The sequence below is a fragment of the Volvox carteri genome (assembly GCF_000143455.1).
Source record: "Volvox carteri f. nagariensis unplaced genomic scaffold VOLCAscaffold_6, whole genome shotgun sequence".
Taxonomy (NCBI): domain Eukaryota; kingdom Viridiplantae; phylum Chlorophyta; class Chlorophyceae; order Chlamydomonadales; family Volvocaceae; genus Volvox; species Volvox carteri.
The window spans coordinates 1,494,281-1,513,987 of record NW_003307549.1 but is presented as its reverse complement, the minus strand read 5'-3'; the positions used below and the strand labels follow the sequence as shown (position 1 = coordinate 1,513,987).

Here is a 19,707-nt window from a genome sequence, read left to right as displayed (position 1 = left end):
CAGGGGCGGGGGGTTCCCGAGCTCGGTCCGGTGCGGTTGTCTCCAGGGGGGGTTACGGCTACAAGGCGTTCCTGGATGCGTATAAATGAGGGGGAAATGGACGTGGGTATTTGTGTACGGTGTACGGGACTAATGTGTACGGAGAGACTGTACAGTTGTCGTGCAATGTTTTATGCTCGGCGCGAGAGAGGCAGCTTGCTAAGGGGGAAGGGAAGGGAAGGGGGAGGTGCCGTGCCGTTGTGGCCGCGGCAACTGGCAGTAATCAAAGCCCCGACAGCAGCGAGGACAAGTACGGCGAGTACGAAAGAGATGTCCGGTTCCCCTTTAGGGGAAGAAAACGAAGGGCTCCCTTTTGGGTTGTCTCTCCCTTTGGGGATAAAAACCCAAAGGTTTCCCCTTTTTGACACCCAAAGGTGGAGATAGAGCAACAAACGAATGCTCCATCTCTGCCTCACAAGTATGAAGTATGTATGTATGTAAGCCAATGAATGGATATGGGTGCTGCGTGGGTGTTTGTGAATCTATCTGTGGGTGCGTGTGTCTATGTATGTATGTATGTATATATGTGATGTGTTCTTTTTATTAGCGTAACAGCACTGTTGACCACACCGGCATATGGGCGTGTTTTGGGGGGTAACCCAGATACCCGGGGGACCATCCCCGTCCTAATCCTTGTGCACAACCCGACACGCCGCAGCATCGTGGCCGCCTGGCGGTCCTCCTCCTTTGGTAGGGGAGGGAAAATATGTTTAGCCCTTGCGCTAATTCCAGAAAAGCTACCTCGCCGTTCCGTTCCCCTCCTCCCCCTAGACCCCCACGGTTGCACCCACTGACACGACCCTTCCCCGCCTCAACGTGAAAAGTCCTGTGTGCATGTGCCTGTGTGTGTGGGGGGGTGGGTGGTGGGGTTGGGGGGTTGGGGGGTATTAGCGCGGTGCATATACCACGTGTCTCTTTGCGAGTGTGTCTGTGCGCGTGTCTCTCTGTACGTATGCATGTATACCTGAACGTCTGTATGCCCGTACTTATGTATGTACATTGTGATTTTGGCTGGCTGACGGAGGTCCTGCTGCTGCTGCTGATGATGATGATGATGTTGATGGCGGGATAGTGATCCAAGCCCCGAACTGAAATACACCTAATAGCCCCTGGATGGGAAGGGGCTACTTTGGGCTGCGTACGGCTGTATGTATGTATGTGTGCGAGTGTGGGTGTAGGGGATGGAAATCACCAGAGGGTTTGTGGGAGCGAACCCGGGATGCACATACACACGGGAACGGGAATATGAGGGAGGCAGCAACAGCAGCAGCAGCAGCAGCAGCAGTTGAAGCAGCAGCAGGTGGGGAGTGGGGAGATAGAAACAAAGAGATCCTGAATGCACACGGAATACTAATAGTGATTTGCAATATGGCGAATGTTGCTCCCTGTTGCTGGCTCGCGGCTGTGGCAGCTTTAGCTTTGATGCTGAATCTGCTGCCTAGTCACGATCCAGACAGTGCCGTATGTAACGTCAATTCACTCATTCACTCACTCACTCATTCACTCACTCACTAATTCATTCAATCGTCAAGTCTCGTTCGCCTGCTGGCGATACGTACTCCTGCTGTATCTAGGACACAGCAAGAAGGGAGAGCTCGCTGTCGAGGAGTTCTCGTTGTAGGTAGGTAGGTAGGTAGGTAGGTAGGTAGGTAGGTAGGTAGGTAGGTAGGTAGGTAGGTAGGTAGGTAGGTAGGTAGGTAGGTAGGTGGCAGCACGGAGGTGGCGGCGCGGATTCATGTGTGTGTATAGTCCCTGTATTCTCCCTTATTTCGTAATTCCAGCTAGCAAAAGGAATTTTAACGATTAAGAATGTTGTAGGCTGCATGGGTTACGATGCTTATGGTGGTATACCCGGCACCAAAACCCCCCCACCAATAATGACCCAATCACGCCACATACAGCTCAAGACCGACCACATACATACATACATACATGCATACATCCAGCGGTGCACATGTTATCCATATATGTGCGGCTGCACCAGATAGATAGCGAGGTGAGGTTGCGCAATGAGCAGTACGGCAGGAAGGACAACGGACAGCGGATAAGAGGCGGAGCACCAGCAGCTGCAGCTGCGCGGCGGATGGCTGTCACGCACTGAACCCAGTCGTCAGTCCGGAAGGCAACGGGCGGCGCCGATGGCTCGTGTTACACGGACTACCGGACTACTAACGGCCTAGATGGACGAACAGAAGCAGCACCACACCACTTAGCAGAAGCTATCTCATCGGGGCACGCAGCTGCACCCAGCAGGGCGGAATACACCGAACGAAAATCTTGAAGTGTTAAATTCTAATAGCTTAGGCAGCCTATTGTATGACGAAACTCAAATCGTCCACATTATAATACCGGATTAGTAACCAAGCTGCTACTGGTTCTCGACGGTAGCTAGGAAGGCGACAGTCATGTACGTCATAAACGGTTGCGGCCGATTACATATGTGGGCACGCTTATTATCTATCTAGATACATTGTTTGTAGATTGAAGAGAGGACGAACTGCATTCTACTCATCCCTGCGTGCCCAACCGGTATGTACGTACATGTACGTACATGTACGTGCGCTAAAAAAAGCCGTACATATATGCATGCAAACATTTGATGCATTCAAACGGCCCATCATGAGGCTTGCTTCTTCTTGCACGGGCGTATAGTAGTATACATGGCATGGCCGAGTAGTAGTATATATATATATATATATAGGTTCGCTTCATGACCGTCCGCAGTCTATCGCCAACAATCGTCCATCCACCGCACATGCATACACGCAAGTTGTGGCGCCGTTGATCCGCTAGATTTAGTTGGTTGCTGGTGCACCAGCAACCAACGTGGTGAGTTGCTGAACCCAACGAATACATTTTGAAGTCGGATGGGGTGAATGGATTAGGGTGCCCCTCTAGCAGGGGAGAGCAGGGAACTGCCTCCAAGGGAAAGGGGGCCGCTGGTGAAGCTATACCACCCTGTAACAACATCATGCATGTTGCGTTTTAAAGGAGACCGATTGAGTGCGCGTGCGTGCGCCCGCCTGCAGCAGCCCTATGTATGCTATGATATGTATTTATGTATGTATGCCAATAATGTCCTTATCATGTATCCATCGCACGTGTCCCTCCGCATAAGCAAGTATTTGCTGCGCGTGCGCGTGCGCGTGCTGCGCGTGCGCGTGCAAATACACAAAACCATATAATACACAAACCCAGTCCGGGGTAGGATGGTGCTTATAGGCGCTGGCAACCCTCGAGCCCTCGGCTCGTATTGGGGCGTTTTGCAGGTACGCGGAACGCACCCCACGACCACGTAACACACACACACACACACACAAACTGTAACATACAACAACTATTTCATCATGCACTGGCAGCAGCCCTACACACTTCTTGTGTGCATGCATGAATGCCGCCGTGACGGATACGATGGCGCCTCCCTGACTAGCCAGCTAAGTAAATATCCGCACGCAACAGCAGCCGCCGCCTCCTGCTGCTGCCTAGCAGTCGATGTAGCAGCACAGGAGACGCAGCCCTGGGGGTTGTATGTATGTAGGTAGGTAGGTAGATAGGCGAGTGATAGTCATGTAGGTAGGCAGGAAGGTAGGTAGGCAGGAAGGTAGGTAGGCAGGTAGGTAGGTAGGCAGGAAGGTAGGTAGGCAGGTAGGTAGGGGGGTAGGTAGGTAGGTAGGTAGGTAGGCAGGTAGGTAGGTAGGCAGGTAGGTAGGTAGATAGGTAGGTAGGCAGGAAGGTAGGTAGGTAGGCAGGTAGGTAGGTAGGCAGGAAGGTAGGTAGGTAGGTAGGTAGGCAGGAAGGTGGGTAGGTAGGTAGGTAGGTAGGCAGGAAGGTGGGTAGGTAGGTAGGTAGGTAGGTAGGTAGGCAGGAAGGTAGGTAGGTAGGTAGGTAGGTAGGTAGGTAGGTAGGTAGGTAGGTAGGTAGGTAGATAGGTAAGGTAGGTAGGCAGGTAGGTAGGGGGGTAGGTAGGTAGGTAGGTAGGTAGGTAGGTAGGTAGGGGGGTAGGTAGGTAGGGGGTAGGTAGGCAGGCAGGAATAATAACTAGGAGTTCTATCTCCGAATGGCGGTTGTTGGTACCTGCTGTGAAGATTGCATGTTGGTTGGCTCTCCACAACAGAAGATATACATACAGGAGTACATGGCTTGGTGTGCCCTAAGGAACATCTGTAAGGTCGCAGCTAGCAGTGACCCCCCGACAGCTACTGGGGGGGGGGCTTTATAATTTGCTCCAACATATTTTGGAGTATCCTGGCGGGCGTATCATCATCATCATCATCATCATCATCATCATCATCATCATCATCATCATCATCATCATCATCATCATCATCATCATCATCATCATCATCATCATCATCATCATCATCATCATCATCATCATCATCATCATCATCATCATCATCATCATCATCATCATCATCATCATCATCATCATCATCATCATCATCATCATCATCATCATCATCATCATCATCATCATCATCATCATCATCATCATCATCATCATCATCATCATCATCATCATCATCATCATCATCATCATCATCATCATCATCATCATCATCATCATCATCATCATCATCATCATCATCATCATCATCATCATCATCATCATCATCATCATCATCATCATCATCATCATCACGGGATCTGACGGACGTCCGCCGATCGGCGATTGGTACTTTTCAGACGTCGTGATTTGAGACACCTTTCTGGACGTCGTCACAGAACCGACATACAGCAGGTGCGCTACCTACCTTAGTCATACGGGGACAGACAACGCGGCAGCAGCACCAGCTGGTTTGAAGCCCCAGCCAGATAACTACCCTTTACCCGCATTGCGAAATCCCTAAGGGTGTCCAATTCCAGATCGGTACCCTAATGCGCGCAATCGGCCCAGAAGCGCTTCTAGCTAGCTTCCCACTCTGGAACATTAATCAATCGATTAGCTGTAGCTTGTTGCATTATTGCTTCTTGCATTTATAGATGTGGGTACTCGTATCCCACTCATTACCGCTGCTGGTCAGCGCGCGGTGGTGCTAATTTCTTTGTTTCTTGGACATCTGCTGATGAGGAGCCGCCGCCGCCGCCGCCGCCACCGCCGCCGCTGCCGCTGAAACGTACCTGCTGCTGGTGCTTCGTACTAGCCCTAACTTTTGAGCTGTATATGTATTTCCCCCCAGCCGTACATTTGTAGACTCCACGCTCGCTGCATTCACTTACCGTTGAAAGCCGTGTCGTCGCCACTACCCTGCGGGGGACATACATACCGTCAGTTTGAATTTAAACATCTATTGAGATGCATGCCTGTTAGTTGATGAGATGGTTAGGTGGTTGCTTGGTTGGTTGGTTGGTTGGGCATTATGCGCGAATGGCGACAAAATCAGAGCACTTAATGCATGTACGACACCTGTTGTATAGGGTGGCACGACCAAGGGTTGAAAGGTGTGCGTAGCGAGCAATCGATGGCTAGACATGCATGTACGTTTATCACGGTAATAGGTACTAGGACGCGCATAAACATGTATATACATACATACGCACATACTCGCTGTGTGTTTCATGATTCCTCCATACATGCACCACATCCCCTCTGGTCACCACTAACTTCTGTTTTTTTATGGTACGCAGCAAACAGACGAACTAAAGTACGAACACTCCAATCCATCGGTCATTTGCTCCCTACCTAACTAGCAACCAACCTCAACCAACTTCCCCGTCGTCTCACATCCCTCGCCCGTTCCAGCCCTTTACTTTTACTTGTACCTTTACTTTAACATTACTTGTTAAGGAATGAAGGAACATAATCCCACCAGTTCCCCCCCCCTCACACACACATATATACACACATATATACACACACATATATATACACACACATATATATATACACACACATATATATACACACACATACATATCGGCATCGACCTCAATCTTACCTGAGACGACTCGAAGCGAGCTTGAGCCCCACACACACGTGTGCCGAGCGGGCATTGAACCCAGGGTGTCCATCTGCACACAGGCGCACGTTAACATATTACGTTGTTTAGAGCCGCCAGCCATAAATCATGCTAGTAGACTTAGACCGAAACGCAGGCAGACGCGTATATACAAGCAGACAGCTTTAGCTCAACCATTTATGCTGTATTCATGTTATGTTATGTTGCTCGCTATCCTGCACCGTGCTCCCCGGCCAGATAGACGGCAGTGACCTAGGCATTCCTGCCATCAGGCCGCTGAGTATCCATCCATCTACGTGGTCTAGTAGTCGACATAGCAGTGTGCCCCGCTAGTGTGCCATCACCGCCCTCCCTCTCCTCCCTCTCCTCGCGGGCTGATAATTTTCCACACACACCCTTCCTCTACCCATCTCGCTCATCCTTCGGCAATCGGCAACACATACATGCATACATGCATACATACATAACCATGCACTCACGCTCCCCAGCTTGTAGGCAAACTGTTCACACGGATTTCGGTGGGAACTGTGGTGATGCTCCCGCACATGAACTCGATTGCATTGGCCGCAGTGTCTGCGGCGGCGGGCGTGGTGAGTGCGAGTACGTTGTTGGCGGGGCGGCAGGGGGTGCATGGTGCAGCAGCTGGGAGCACGGTGGCGGACACATATACACGGAACACACACACGCTCATCCGTGTCAAAAGATACGTACAGTTGCATGTAAGCCAGCAGCGGCGCCCCAGCTAGCTAGCTAGCTAGCAGCGCTAACCCTCAAGCAATTTATTCCTCCCCAATGTTCCGCTGCATTACAACGCATGCGGCACCGATCCCCTAATCCCCTAAGACCCGTTGTACAAAGCAAAATTGACTTTCAGGACCATTAATCTCGCCGTGCATTAAGGGGCCGGCGATGAGACAAAGGGGTTGGGAGTTGCTAACGGACACCAGCAGCATTATGTCCACGCAGGCATATGAAAACTTCACACGCTTGCGACCCAAATCAAATCCGTGTTGCCTGCCGCTGTCTCCCGAAACCGTCCAGTGGCACCCGTGATTGGATGTTTAGTTCAACCTACGAGCCGTCAAGCACAGTCATCAGGCGCACATCTCGCGCTGTGCATTTGATAACCGTGGCGGCGGCACAGTACTGTCTCTAATCAGCCGGGGGCGGACTGATAGGACCCCACTGATGATGACGAAAATCTGTTTGGACGATCCTCGATTTACGTCTCTTATGCCCCGGTATGCCCCGACCGCAATTCCATCGAATTTGTAAGCTGTCATTTACAAGCCTGTTTGCTGAAAAGATGGCTTTTTCCGTCGATAAGGCCCGTGGTAACAGGACACCGTTGCCGGTCATGTACGGCTGTAGTGCTGATCGCCAGTTAGAGCCCGCCAGGTTGAGGTAGATTGGGATTCTGTCTGCTGACGGAGATAGAACGGCGGCGTAGATAGGAGCAACGAATAACAAACCTACTATTGCCAGCCCGCTGTTTAGCTGCAGCTATCTTTGTAGTCAAGTAAATAGTTGTTGGTCAGTTAGTCAGCAGAGTCGCTCGGTAACCAGGAGGCTCGCCCCCTCCCACGGAAGCAACAACGCGGAACAATTTTCCTGCCTGCAGGTACCCTCCGTCTGTACGACCTCTAAGCGGTAAGGCAGCTACCCAAGAAAACTTCTAGAAACCTGCCGTGCATGAATCCCGTCTCTGTGAAAAGGATGGGCACGGCTTCACAAACACACACATACACACCAAGATATTCCCTGATCCTCTCTTCTCCTGGCCAATGACATCTCATACAGTGCACGTGTTCCCGCATGTTGAGAGCTTTGTGCATGTAGTAGTGCGATACTGCACACGCGCTCTTACCGTCGCCGCTGCTGCCCTGCTTCGGCTCCACCTGCATCCGAGCGCCGATGATGTAGGTGTTTGACGGGCAACTGATGATGGAGCTCGAGGGGTACCAGGCGCCCCACAGGCCATCGGTCACCGACAGCATCGAGGGCCCGAACGAACACCGTATCCTGTACAGACAGGTATTAATTACATCATCAGTACAGTCGGGGGTTTGTATTACGTCCGTATTCCGTCGAGCTGCCCAGCAGAATCGGTGCTGACAAGGATGACACAAATGCGTGCGTTCCCAGCAAGCCTACCTATGGCACGACAAGTGGCCACACCTCCCCCTCACTATGAGGATATCACTCAATAAGCACCTGCTGGCTTGTCATGTATGGACATGCAGTAGGCCTCCTAGCTAGGGCATGCAGGCGCCGGGGCAACGATGGATGTGAATCTCAGGCCCACACACCTGAGTCCGTTGAGAGCTGTGTCGTCTCCAGTGCCCTGGGGGGGCTCGCTCCGCAGCTGGAAGCCTGTCAACGCCCGACCCTCATACAGATTTGGATATGGTGTCGGCATCTTGCAAATAGCAGGGGTCTGAAGGGCAGCGGCAGCAGCAGCAGCAACAGCAGTAGCAGCAGTAGCAGCAGCTTCAGCAACAGCAACAGCTTCAGCAGCATTCTGTCAGCAGGCGCAGTGTGTGCTGGAGATGTCGGCAAGGTTCATAAATCCGCTTGAACAAAGATATGATGTCGCCAACAGCAGCAGGAGAGTGTATGTGACGAAAAAGTAGTAAAGCAAGTCGACTCACTCTCGCTAATACATACTTTGGTGTTCCATCGGTGCTGTATCAACACTACTAACACTACTAACACTACAACAGTACATTAGAGTAGTGCGTGCCGCCAATCCTCACCTTCCAATCGCCCCAGTATCCATCGTGAACTGTCAGGATGGCCACCAAGTTGACTAGGTACTACCATCCGTGAGCAGCGCGGCGTGTGGCGGGGGACCGCGGCCAATAGCAGTGCAATGGAGGGCCGGGGCAGAGTGTAATAGGGGGTACTAAGCACTAATGGAGGTAGGGAACGTGACCGGCCGGCATACAGCAACCTGTACCGATCCCGTCTGTAAAGGTTTTGATCTTCTCTAGTTCGTGCCGTGCTGGTGTATTCGATAGAGACGATAACAATGTTATAAAGACAAAGACGTTATGTGGTCGCCCAGCATCATCACCGGGCGATTGGCTGGGTTGAATTGCATGGCGCCGTAATGATGATGCTATCTAAGGCCGGGTGGCGCCGTACCATGTACGAAGTGTTTCCCTCCCTTGCTGCTGCCGAGCTACCAGTCCCAATACCGACATCTACCGCGCTTTTCAACATCTTTAGAACTTCAGGCATCCACTTACAGCAGACATCCATATAAATTCGTGTAAGCCGGGCTGTCCAACGGAAACCGAAAGGGCTACCTAACGGAAACCGAAAGGGCTACCTAACGGAAACCGAAAGGGCGATCCAACGGAAACCGATAGTTATCCTGACCTGCTCTCACACATCGGCAAACGGGGTATTTCTGGTTTCGGGAACGGGTCTATTTCCGTCTTCCAGTAAAACAATGGCCCGCGAGCTGTTCTTCATCATTGACCGCGGATTTTGGTCGTATGATCCTATTTCTGCAAGCCGGCCGGCTTCGGGAACTCTATTTCTGTTTTCGGGAGTTTCGGTACGACCCGAAACTCCCGAAGCGTTTGCCGATGTCTGCCTGCTCGTAATAGCTATCTCATCACGCACAGTTGGGATTGACGGGGATCATCACTCACATTTGGCGTTCCACTCTTGACGGTGCCCTGCAATGCATTGCCCAGCACCAGTACAGTACACACAAATGCGTGTGTGCATCGGTTTCGCAGGTGATACGATCACGAACGGATGTATGTATGTACGGATGATGTGTCTCGAGGAATATATATATAACCGCTTCCGGACACGTTGCTGTCCTCAGGTCAGCACATTTCCCCACCCTGCTATTTATGATGAGGTGATGCTACCAAACGATGAGTATCGATGACCTGACATGGCCGCTTTACCTATCTAGCTCATGCACACATGTACGAGTTCAAACCGGCATGCGAATGTGCATGCATACGCACACATGCACATACATACATACATACATACATACATACATACATACATACATACATACATACATACATACATACATACATACATACATACATACATACATACATACATACATACATACATACATACATACATACATACATACATACATACATACATACATACATACATACATACATACATACATACATACATACATACATACATACATACATACATATAAGGCAGGCGGCTGGCAGAAGGTAAGGCCTGACTTCTGCTCCCAGTCGATCCAGTCGACCCGGGTTCAAATCCGCCTGCCAGCTCCTCGGGTATTTGAGGAGTGATGAAATGGGAGGTGGCCCCCCATCATATGGACGGTGTAGGACGTGATAATATCAACTTGCGAGCTGACCAGGAACTAAGTTGATGCGCCGTTGATCCGCTAGATTTGGTTGGATGCTGGTGGTGAGTTGCCGAACCCAACGAATACATTCTGAAGTCGGATGGGGTGACGGATTAGGGTGCCCCTCTAGCAGGGGAGAGCAGGGACTGCCCCGGGAAAGGGGGCCGCTGGCGAAGTTAACCACCCTGTAATAACATACATACATACATACATACATACATACATACACACATACACACATACACACATACACACATACATACATACACACACATACATACACACCTCATCAGGACCCGTGGAGACATTGGCGATTGGCGGCGGTGCTGACTCCGGATCCAGCAGTACAAGTTGTAACGGCGACTGGAGTCCGCCGCTGGTGACGCTGCTCAAGGGCCCCCGTGTAGCAGTAGTCGGCGGCGTCTGCTGTTGCGCCAAAGCTCCGGCTGCAGACAGGGACAGGGTAGATGGATGCATGCATGGACTACGCGATGCACGGACAAACCACACTTGTACATCACTAACGAATGTATAAGAAGCATCGGATGGACTGGTCAACTGAAAATAAAAGAAATGCTTAGGAGGTGTATATGTAAGAAGGGATCAGCTCCCCACGGCATGTCCCGTGAGTACTCTTTGCCTGGCGGTACACGTGCTCTTTGCCTACAGTATACTCGCTGCCTTGGGACTTCCCGGGGATCGTTGATTGGAGAATACCCTTATTAGGGACTCTCACCGCCCTTCTAGGTACGCATAGTATGGCTTAGTATGCGCGAACGAGGATGTGTGTGTGTGTGTGTGTGTGCGTTTCACAGCACGCAGAGCAGCGCAGCGCAGCAGGCAGTCCATTGATTCTCCTTGCTTTATTAGGAAACCCCGCCCTGCTGTACAGGTCTGCTGTCTTATGCTGGTCTTATAATGAAACTGTCCTTTGGAAAGCAAAGTGAGTGGTTCCATTAGTTGTTTGTCGTACATCTTCGTTTTGCTGTACGTCCGTCACCTGGGAATCGTCGTGGGGGTGCGTGAGGTCCCGGTATCGGGAAATATTGTAAGATTCATGCACGTACCTGCTGCTGCTGCTGGTGCTGGTGCGCAACATGTGAATTGCGATGTGATAACAATAATCATTTTTACGCGCTTGAATGCCCTAGTGAAGGCAACAACATACCGTTTTTCAGCTGCAAAGTTCCGAGCAGCGGTGCAGTGGTCATCAGTAGCAGTAAGACACCTCCGAGGCGCTGCACCAGCGGCAGCTTGCCGGAGGTCCACCGTCCGTTGATGAAAAGGCTAACCGTCGGCGTTTGCATGGCTGCTGTTGCTGGCTATGAAAGCCTCTGAAACAAGCTTGTAAAGTCGCTGCGTGCGGTACCTGCCCACGCATGGGATTCAGACCAAGCGATAGATGTGTTACGCAAGTTGCTTGTAGATATTTGTAAATTTTACCGACAAGTCACTCGGATAGCTGGCTGCTGGTCATTAGCGGCGGACCTGCTGAGAGACCTAGGTGCGTGCCTCCGTGTCGAAACAAGTCTTTTTGGCAGCAGAAAAGATCAAGCAAGGTAGCTAGGGCCAAGAATGTATTTATTTTATTTGCCGTGATGGACTCGCCTCGCTTTTTCTTAATATTATCGCCTGCTGCTCTGGCGGGCTAGTGCTGTCCACGGAGTGATAAGTCCTTGTGAAAGACAAGTCCTCGACTGGGACTCCTGATACGAAGGGCGCAGCAAATATGTATGTATATATGAGAAGCTGACAACGCAAGGGACAAGCACTCTGCGCGTGCGCACAGTAGCGGCACGCAGTCTTGACCGAGCGAGGCGGTATGCAGCAGCTGCTGCGCTTTATGATAGAAATTGTGCTTGCTTTTCTGGAGGACCTGCTTGCCTTACTTAACTCGGTCAAGTTATGAGGGAAAGCAAGCCTCTACATACGACATTATCTGTTTCGAATCCGCTGAAGATTCGTGTTAGCTTCGCGCATGCCACGCTTGCAGTTACGCAGCATCAATCCTCCAATTGCGCACAGACGGCGGTGGCGGACTGTTAGGACAAGGTACACCTGTGTAAACGAACGGCGGATGCGTCCTGATGCAGCTCTGCTGGCGTAGGGAAACAGCGAACAAACGGAAGCGGCGGAACAGCTGCAGGCCCAACAACTTATGATCACTGCTCCATGAACTCCAACCGCTGAACTGTCAGTGATTGAATGGCAACAAAATGTCTTTTATTTTTTTCAAAAATGATCTCCGGTGGTTGCGGCAAATGAACGCTCATCCTCGCGAGCGGTGGCCGCCTGGGGACGCGTTGCTTCGGAGTCGGCGCTGTCCACCTCCCTCGGCTGTCTACCCAGGAGTCCACCTCACGCATCCGATTGGAAGTTAATACGCTCGCCCACGTTCGCATGCACGAGGTTGGTTGGTGCATCCGAGGGTCCATTACCCTTGCCGTAACGCTAATCCAATGAGTATCAAACTGCCCAGGACAACTGTGCTTACTCCGCAATTTATCCACTGCATTGATAGATGCACTACAACAATGACGTTTGATATTAACACTCCTGCGGACGCTCAGACAGTTGTCCCTTGCGGGCAGCATGTGGGCCGTGTCTTGAAGCTCCCTCGTCCCGGGTTTTAGGCCGGGCTGGCGAGAGAGGGGGAAGGTGGCCCAATTGCCGGGGTCCGCCGGGTGGCATTCACGTTTTGTTAACTGTTAGGCATCGTTATCTGGGTACTTTGTGGTGTCCTTAAGCCTCAAGTTTGCCTCACCTTGCCTGGCTGGTTTGTTGATGACGCATACGCATGCATGCATCTTGTAATTACAAGTATTCACAAGCACTTGTTGTCGGCGTCGGGCGGCCCTGAAAGCTTTCCGCTGTCAGGCTGCTCTTGCCGAGAGGAGATGCACGACAGTGTCCCCCCCGCGGACCTAAACGATCCGGTCGCGTGCACGTGCGTGTGTATATGCGTGCGCGTGCGTGTACATACCTCGCGCCGCGTGTTTCCCCCTGCTTGTAACTTGCCTGCCCGAGCCTTTAGGATGGAAGGGAGGCCCCCGCAGCGAGGATGAAGTCTCTCGTTCCGTATTGCTGTGCATATGCATGCACGCGCGAGGCGTGCCCCCCTTACAACGCCGTACATGGTACGATAAATTTCACCTTCTCCAAGGAAAGGTCTAGTAGTCCACGGTCGGGACGCCCAATGCGGCTGCCTCCTCTTTCTAATGTACGACACCAGCACGCCCCAACAGGTCAAACAAAATCCTAATAGATACGTACCAAGCACAACAGCGTTACGTACGCCATCGCTGCCGCAACCATGCATGGCGGCGATGATGCCCGGCGGCCCGGCGGCAGCGACAATACTCTCGATCAGTCCGCCCTTGACTGCCAGCGTTGCCGTGTTTCCTAACCTCCACGCACCCCGTCCACCTTTTGTATCCTCCGCTGGCCTACACCACCGCCTTAAAGAAAAATGCGTGCAAGAGTAAAAGCAAACCCATCCCGACGGCTATATCTGCGTAATAATGTGTGCATGTCTGTCCTCCTCACTATAGCTAGCACTGCTTTTGCTGCTGCGGCGGCGGCTCTGTCCGTGTGAAAACCAAAAGGTATGCGGAGGCGTGTGTGCGTATGTGTGTCTGTGTCATCTGACCAGCCAAAGTCCCCGTCAAATGAACTCGCGATCATCATTGAGCACCCTAAAGACGTATCCATCCAGACATCCATATGAAATTCATTCATTCGCTTCACATCACGCGCCACACAGGCGCCGGCAGGCGCAGAGGCGAGGTGACCTGACATCACAGCGCCCAGCCTAGCCCAGGACGCGCCCCTAGACCCCCACCCACCCAATCCCCCGCTGTACCGCCCCCACCGTTGCTACCACCTCCGCGCAGCGCCGTATACCATTGTCGCAAATCTGTCACGCGCTTCTCGACCCTAATCACCGCCTCCGGCCCCCATTCCACCTCCTCAACCTCACGTTAGTCCCCTTGTGCCTGAGGCAGCTTCGTGGAAACACTTCACCCGCCATTCCGCACGCCCCACGCCGCCGCTGCAGAGCTATCCTCACTGCCGTTCAAAACACAGCCCACATGATCGCATGGCACAACGTAAGCTGCAAGAAAATGCGCGTACGTACGTACGTCAATACGACAAGCTATGAACCACCACCTGCGACTCTGCCCAGACCAGTCTTCCTGTCCAACCCCGCAGGCACATATGCCCTTCCCCTCAGGTCCGCTCAGGTTCGAACCGGCAGCGGCTCTCGAGGGCCGCGAAAGGGTAACGACGGAGGTGGCGTCAGTACGGCGAGGCACGTTCCCTTCGCTGCGATGAGATGCAGTCTCGATGCGCGTGCGGGGCTCCCTACCCGCTACTCCCCCCCCCCGACACATACCCCACACTTACCGGCTTATTCAACCGCCCGCTCTAGCTGTACCCAGCTGGCGAACTTGTCAGTGTACGGTGTACGCACTACAAACGTACGATAAACAGGGATTTCGACTTCCCTTCCTCCCTTCTTCCATCCTCTCCCTCCATGGCTATAACTAATTCTGCACTCGGTGCTGTACAGATATACACACATATGCACAGACATCACGTTCACGCATGGTCTACATAACTTGGGGGTCCTTCCGGCGTCAAATAAACACGGGGATTTGACTCAATCCGCGGCCCGCCTGTCTCCTCCATGCCACCGACCGTCCGCCCCGGGCCATGCAAGCAACGGCCTCGCACACGCAAGGACGCGCACAGATCCGGTCTTTTCCCCCCTCCTTCAACCCCCCTCCTCTTCTTCTTCCCCCCCTGTGTGTGTGTATATGTGCGGTGCCAACAGACATCCCGGGAAGCCCTCCCCAGCCCCCTGTCTGTCTTTGGTTTCTGCTCCATTCGCCAGTAGTTCGTCTTACCCCCCACCCGCCCACCCACACATGCTGCAGGCCCTCCCCCCGCAGGCCCTCCACCGCAGGCCCTCCCCCCCGCAGGCCCTCCCCCCCGCAGGCCCTCCCCCCGCAGGCCCTCCTGCCTGCCCAGCACCTCCGCCGCTACTGCATCGTCTCAATGGTGGTCTTCTTGCGCAAGTGGAGCTCCATTGGCTTCGTGGGCTTGCCCTGCCGCCGGTACTCCTCAATGCACTCCGCAGCGTACCGCAAGAAGATCTCCTCCTCCTCCTGCACGCTAAGTGCCAACTGCGCAGCCTCCTGCATCTCCGCAATGCGCGCATCCGCCATCTTGCGCGCCTTGATGGCCGCCTGGCGCAACTGAAACGCAGCCAGTTGCTTGCCAACCGCCAACCGCCGCAACTTCTCCTCGTCCTCTTCCTGCTGCAGCGCCGCCGAGCGGTTGCGCCAAGACGCCACGTACTCGGCCTCCTCCGCCCTCTCCGCCGCCTTGGCTTGCGCCTTGGCACGCAGCTGTGCCTGCCGGGAGGAGTCGATGGCGGCGGCGAGGTCCGCGGCCTTCTTGCGCCGTGCCTCCGCGTCTGCGGCGGCCTTGGCGTCTGCCTCTGCCACATCACGAGCCACACGGGCCTCCTCCTTGGCGTGCCATTGCCGATAGTTGTCCTACGGGTCGGGAGCGAGGAGGGGTCAGCGGCGGTGGAGGGCTCGCACGTTCACCAAGCCTGTGTGGTGTGTTGGCTGTCGCCTGGCTGCGCAAGGACCAGTTCCAGTCCTGTCCAGTCGCGCTACGTCCTGACCACCTCTAATCTGGACCGGCTAGCAATACCCCCTAGGTATCACTCTTCACATGTACAACAACTTTCCGATAAGCAACTCGACGCAAAAACTTGGAGCAAGTGTTTTCAGAGCCGCTCGCGTGTGGGGCTTTCCCCCCCTGGGCCGGCGGCCCGGTGCTCCCTTCCTTCCCTGAGCTGCCCCTCTCCGGGCCTGGCCCTAGTCCGGCTCCCGGTCATGGGGCTCTCCTCCGCTAGCTCCCTTGGTCGTTTTGGGACGGCCTGCTGGCTGACCGCCTGGTGGGTTGCCGCTCCGTGCACAGCGCGCGGCTCCCCCTACCCTGGGGCACCCCTTTCGTCCTGGCCTCGGCCAATCATAAACCCTGAACCCATTTCCCTGCCTGCCTTCCCTCGCCGCACGCCCTTCCTCACCTCCATACTATCCGCCAGCCGCTTCTTCTCCGCCTCCTTCGCCGCCCTTTTCTCTGCCTCTCTCCGGGCGCGCTCCTCCGCAATTTCAGCCTTCTTTTTCGCGTACGCTGCATGGGGAGGGGTGTTTGGGTTTCGGTTGCTGCTTGGTGAGGTCGGCATAAAGTAGTAGGCGGGTTGTATGGATTGTGAACGAACTGTTGGAACACATGTAAGAGACAGACACACAGACCGACACACAGATCGACACACAGATCGACACACAGACAGCAGATTCGGTAAGCGGAGCCACACAGAGTGCACGCACGCGCGCAGACATACGGATGTACTTACGGGCGAGCCAACGTAAGCCACCGCGCCGCCCATCCACCCAAAGCCCGCACATCCTTCATACCACTCACACGCCCGCCCGGGGGGCCCCCCTACCTTCAATTGCCAGCTCCTGCTCCTTGGCTCGCTCGGCCTCCTTCAACCTGAAGGCCTGCAGCGCCGTATTGGCCGCCCGGGTCTCCTCGTTGAGCTGCCGGGCCTTGGCCGAACGCGCCGCCTCCTTGGCGCGCATCTCGTCCGCCTGTGCATCCCGGGGTGGCGGTGATAGGGTGGTGATAGGGTGGTGGCGGCGGCAGTCGCAATCCGTGCCAGCAGGCTCTGTACCGCCGTTGCCGCTGCAACCGCCGCCGATGCTGTCACTGCTGCCTTCCAGATAACCCCCCCACACACACCTGCTGCCCCACTTTCCCCAGTCGCCTATCAAACCCTCCCTACAAACACCTCCGGCCACCCTGCCTGCTGCCCCTCCCGCCCTTCCCTTCCCTTCCCGCCCCTCAGGGTCCGTTCGGCTGTCCTTCATCCCCACAGCCATCCCACCCTTCCTTCCCTCTCCCGCCCCCAGCCCCTCACCTCCTCCATGGCCTTCTTCTTCAGCATCTCCCCTTCCCGCTTGTCCTCCGCCCGCTCCGACAAGATCTTGGTCTTCAGGTCCTCTAGTTGGGCCAGTTGGGCCTCACGCTGGGCCATAGCACGTCGCCGAGCCTCCTCGAGCTTCTTGAGCTCCGCTGCCTCGGCTACCTGTATGCGTGTGCGCGAGCAAGTGCATGTGTTCTGGGGTCTGGGGTCCGAGATGAGGGTTCAGTAGGGGTGAGCTCCTGAGCCCCCTCTAATCGATCCTGCACAGTCACAGGGATACTTCTTCCAAGCATCCCATCCCGTTTTCTTTGGATGGCGCGCAAACGTAGCGCACGTGTAACCGCCAGCTAGATGCCGCCCGTAACGGTCAGCGGCTTCCATAACTCCCCTTCGTAAGCCGGCGCGCGCACACACACACACACACACACACACACGCGCGCACACACACAAAAGCGGAGAGACAGGCGCACACGCACAGACAGGCACGCGCACGCATACACACACAGTCCCGTTTGGCAACTTCAGCACTCCCTTCCCGCGGCTCATTTTCTGAAACACACGCACACACAGCTGACTTGGTGCGGTCGAGCTGCTGCTGGTGGTGATGATGGTGCGATGAGCAGTTTGGCCCAGGCCAGCCCAAGTTAGGCTAAGCAGGGCTACCGAGTGGCTGGCGCTTTAGGGCTGCAGGATGCCAATGCGGGCTGCAAGCGGGGGCCCCGGGCTGCGGACCAGACCGGGCGAGAAGGGCCCAGGCAAGAAGCCAGGCCATGCGAAGACTCTAAGACTGCAGTCCAGTCACGCGGCCCAGAGGTCCTGCTATTACGAGTTATGACCGCCTTTGCACCAATCCCTGATGTCCCGACGTGTAGCAACAGCAGCGATCATGTGCTTCTCGTCCGGACTTCTGCGGCGCCATTCACTTCGCAAGGCACTCATCTGCCTCATTTACACGTGCGTGGTGTGCACTGAGCTTCCGTGCTTTTCCGTGCCTTTTTGGGGGGGGGGGTCGAAGTGTCGAAGTTTCGAAGCATACTGTGCGCCACACGACATGCCATCAGCATGCAGCGCACCTGTTTTGTAGTTCCTTGCCGCGGCGTGGACAGGTAGGACTTACCGGCACACTCCCAGAGACCTAGGGGTTCAAGAGCCTCAGCCCTGCACCCGCGGGAGCTTCACCGGGACTTTCTTCACGTCTTCCCCTGCCTGAACCACGGTTTCCATTCTTTTTCTGCTTCCATAAGGCTTCCCGTTCACCTCGGCGGCTAGGTAGTTTCTCTTCATTGCTCGCCTGCCTTCTTTGGATGCCAGCTAGCAAATCGACTCGCAACCCAGCTGGCTTTGGGCTGTGCTGGGGGCCCCACTTTCGCGCACGTAGTGTTTTTTTTGTGACCCAGATCAACGTGCACCAAGCATGCGTTAGCGGCAGCGGATGCGGCTTCCAAAGCGAAGGAACCGGTTTTTGTTGCCACCGTACAACGCGATACGCCCCGAAACTTTCGAAACCTGACCCACCTCCAGCGCTTGTCGTTGCTGCTCCACGAATGCCTGATCCTGCGCTTTTTTAAGCACCTCAATTTGGCGCTTGACCTCCAGGAGCTGCTCGTTCTCGTGCAGCACATCGCTGAGGAGCATTTTGCTGTGGAAGCCTTTGACCCGGTCCGTCTCGTCGAACAGGATTTTGTTCGCGCGCTCAATCTGTATGCGCCGCTGCTCTGCTCGCAGCTCTGCCTCTTGTCGATCGAGCTGCATACGAGGATTGCGCGGGATGGGACGTGGAGGATGTGAGGGCCCACCGCAACTGTTAGCCATGGCCATGTCCGAAGCCATATAGGGACAAACCGTGGCGTGCCTTGTCCCATGTCCCCCAAAGGTATGTCAGCCATTAACGCTCCCATATGTTCAAGCTGGGAAGAGTTCCCTCGGACGGTGACCCACCTCTACACGCTCAGCTTCCTCGGCTGCAAGACGCTCCTGCCTTGTTTTTTCTTTTCGGGCCCGTTGTGCCTGGACAACGAGGATATTCATTATAGGTATAGATCAAGCGGTAAAGGACCGCGGCCCCAGAGCAATGCCCACCACCTACCGACAATGTGTTTGGCCATTGTGCAGACCTTGCATCACTGAGCTCCTTAAGTCGTTTACGTTCTTCCGCAGAGACATCTGGGCTGGGTGAAGCTACCTGTAAGGGGTTGCATGGCGAGTAAGTTTTCGATATTCGTCTCGTTGTAATATGAGACAACATACAAATGATAGACGCGTGTACCTTTTCTCTAATTTTATCTAATTGGGCTTTGCTGATAACTGAATATGTTGCCATGGTTCAA

The 19,707-nt window shown here is 54.1% G+C and overlaps 3 protein-coding genes across 3 annotated transcripts in view; 1 reads left to right on the top strand and 2 right to left on the bottom strand.

Moving 5' to 3' along the window:
* Nucleotides 1–733, top strand: part of VOLCADRAFT_116432 (uncharacterized protein) — a gene marked incomplete at both ends in the record, with an annotated part of 8,647 nt that extends 7,914 nt beyond the window's left edge. The window contains one exon of the mRNA XM_002947480.1: nucleotides 698–733. Within this exon, the coding sequence (XP_002947526.1) occupies nucleotides 698–733 (36 nt within the window). The remainder of the gene's footprint in view (nucleotides 1–697) is intronic.
* Nucleotides 734–5,428: 4,695 nt separating this feature from the next.
* On the bottom strand, nucleotides 5,429–11,678 carry VOLCADRAFT_87734 (uncharacterized protein; the record flags this gene model as incomplete). The annotated part of the gene is made up of 10 exons (XM_002947344.1): nucleotides 5,429–5,446; nucleotides 5,979–6,051; nucleotides 6,479–6,572; nucleotides 7,867–8,021; nucleotides 8,309–8,418; nucleotides 8,756–8,815; nucleotides 9,662–9,688; nucleotides 10,657–10,817; nucleotides 11,439–11,549; nucleotides 11,600–11,678. The coding sequence occupies 10 exons, from the start codon at nucleotides 11,676–11,678 to the stop codon at nucleotides 5,429–5,431; spliced, it is 888 nt and encodes a 295-aa protein (XP_002947390.1).
* Nucleotides 11,679–15,416: 3,738 nt separating this feature from the next.
* On the bottom strand, nucleotides 15,417–19,625 carry VOLCADRAFT_87733 (uncharacterized protein; the record flags this gene model as incomplete). Its single annotated transcript, XM_002947343.1, has 7 exons — nucleotides 15,417–15,935; nucleotides 16,478–16,584; nucleotides 16,901–17,045; nucleotides 17,375–17,542; nucleotides 18,896–19,126; nucleotides 19,319–19,387; nucleotides 19,467–19,625. The coding sequence occupies 7 exons, from the start codon at nucleotides 19,623–19,625 to the stop codon at nucleotides 15,417–15,419; spliced, it is 1,398 nt and encodes a 465-aa protein (XP_002947389.1).
* Between the last annotated feature and the right edge of the window lie 82 nt (nucleotides 19,626–19,707).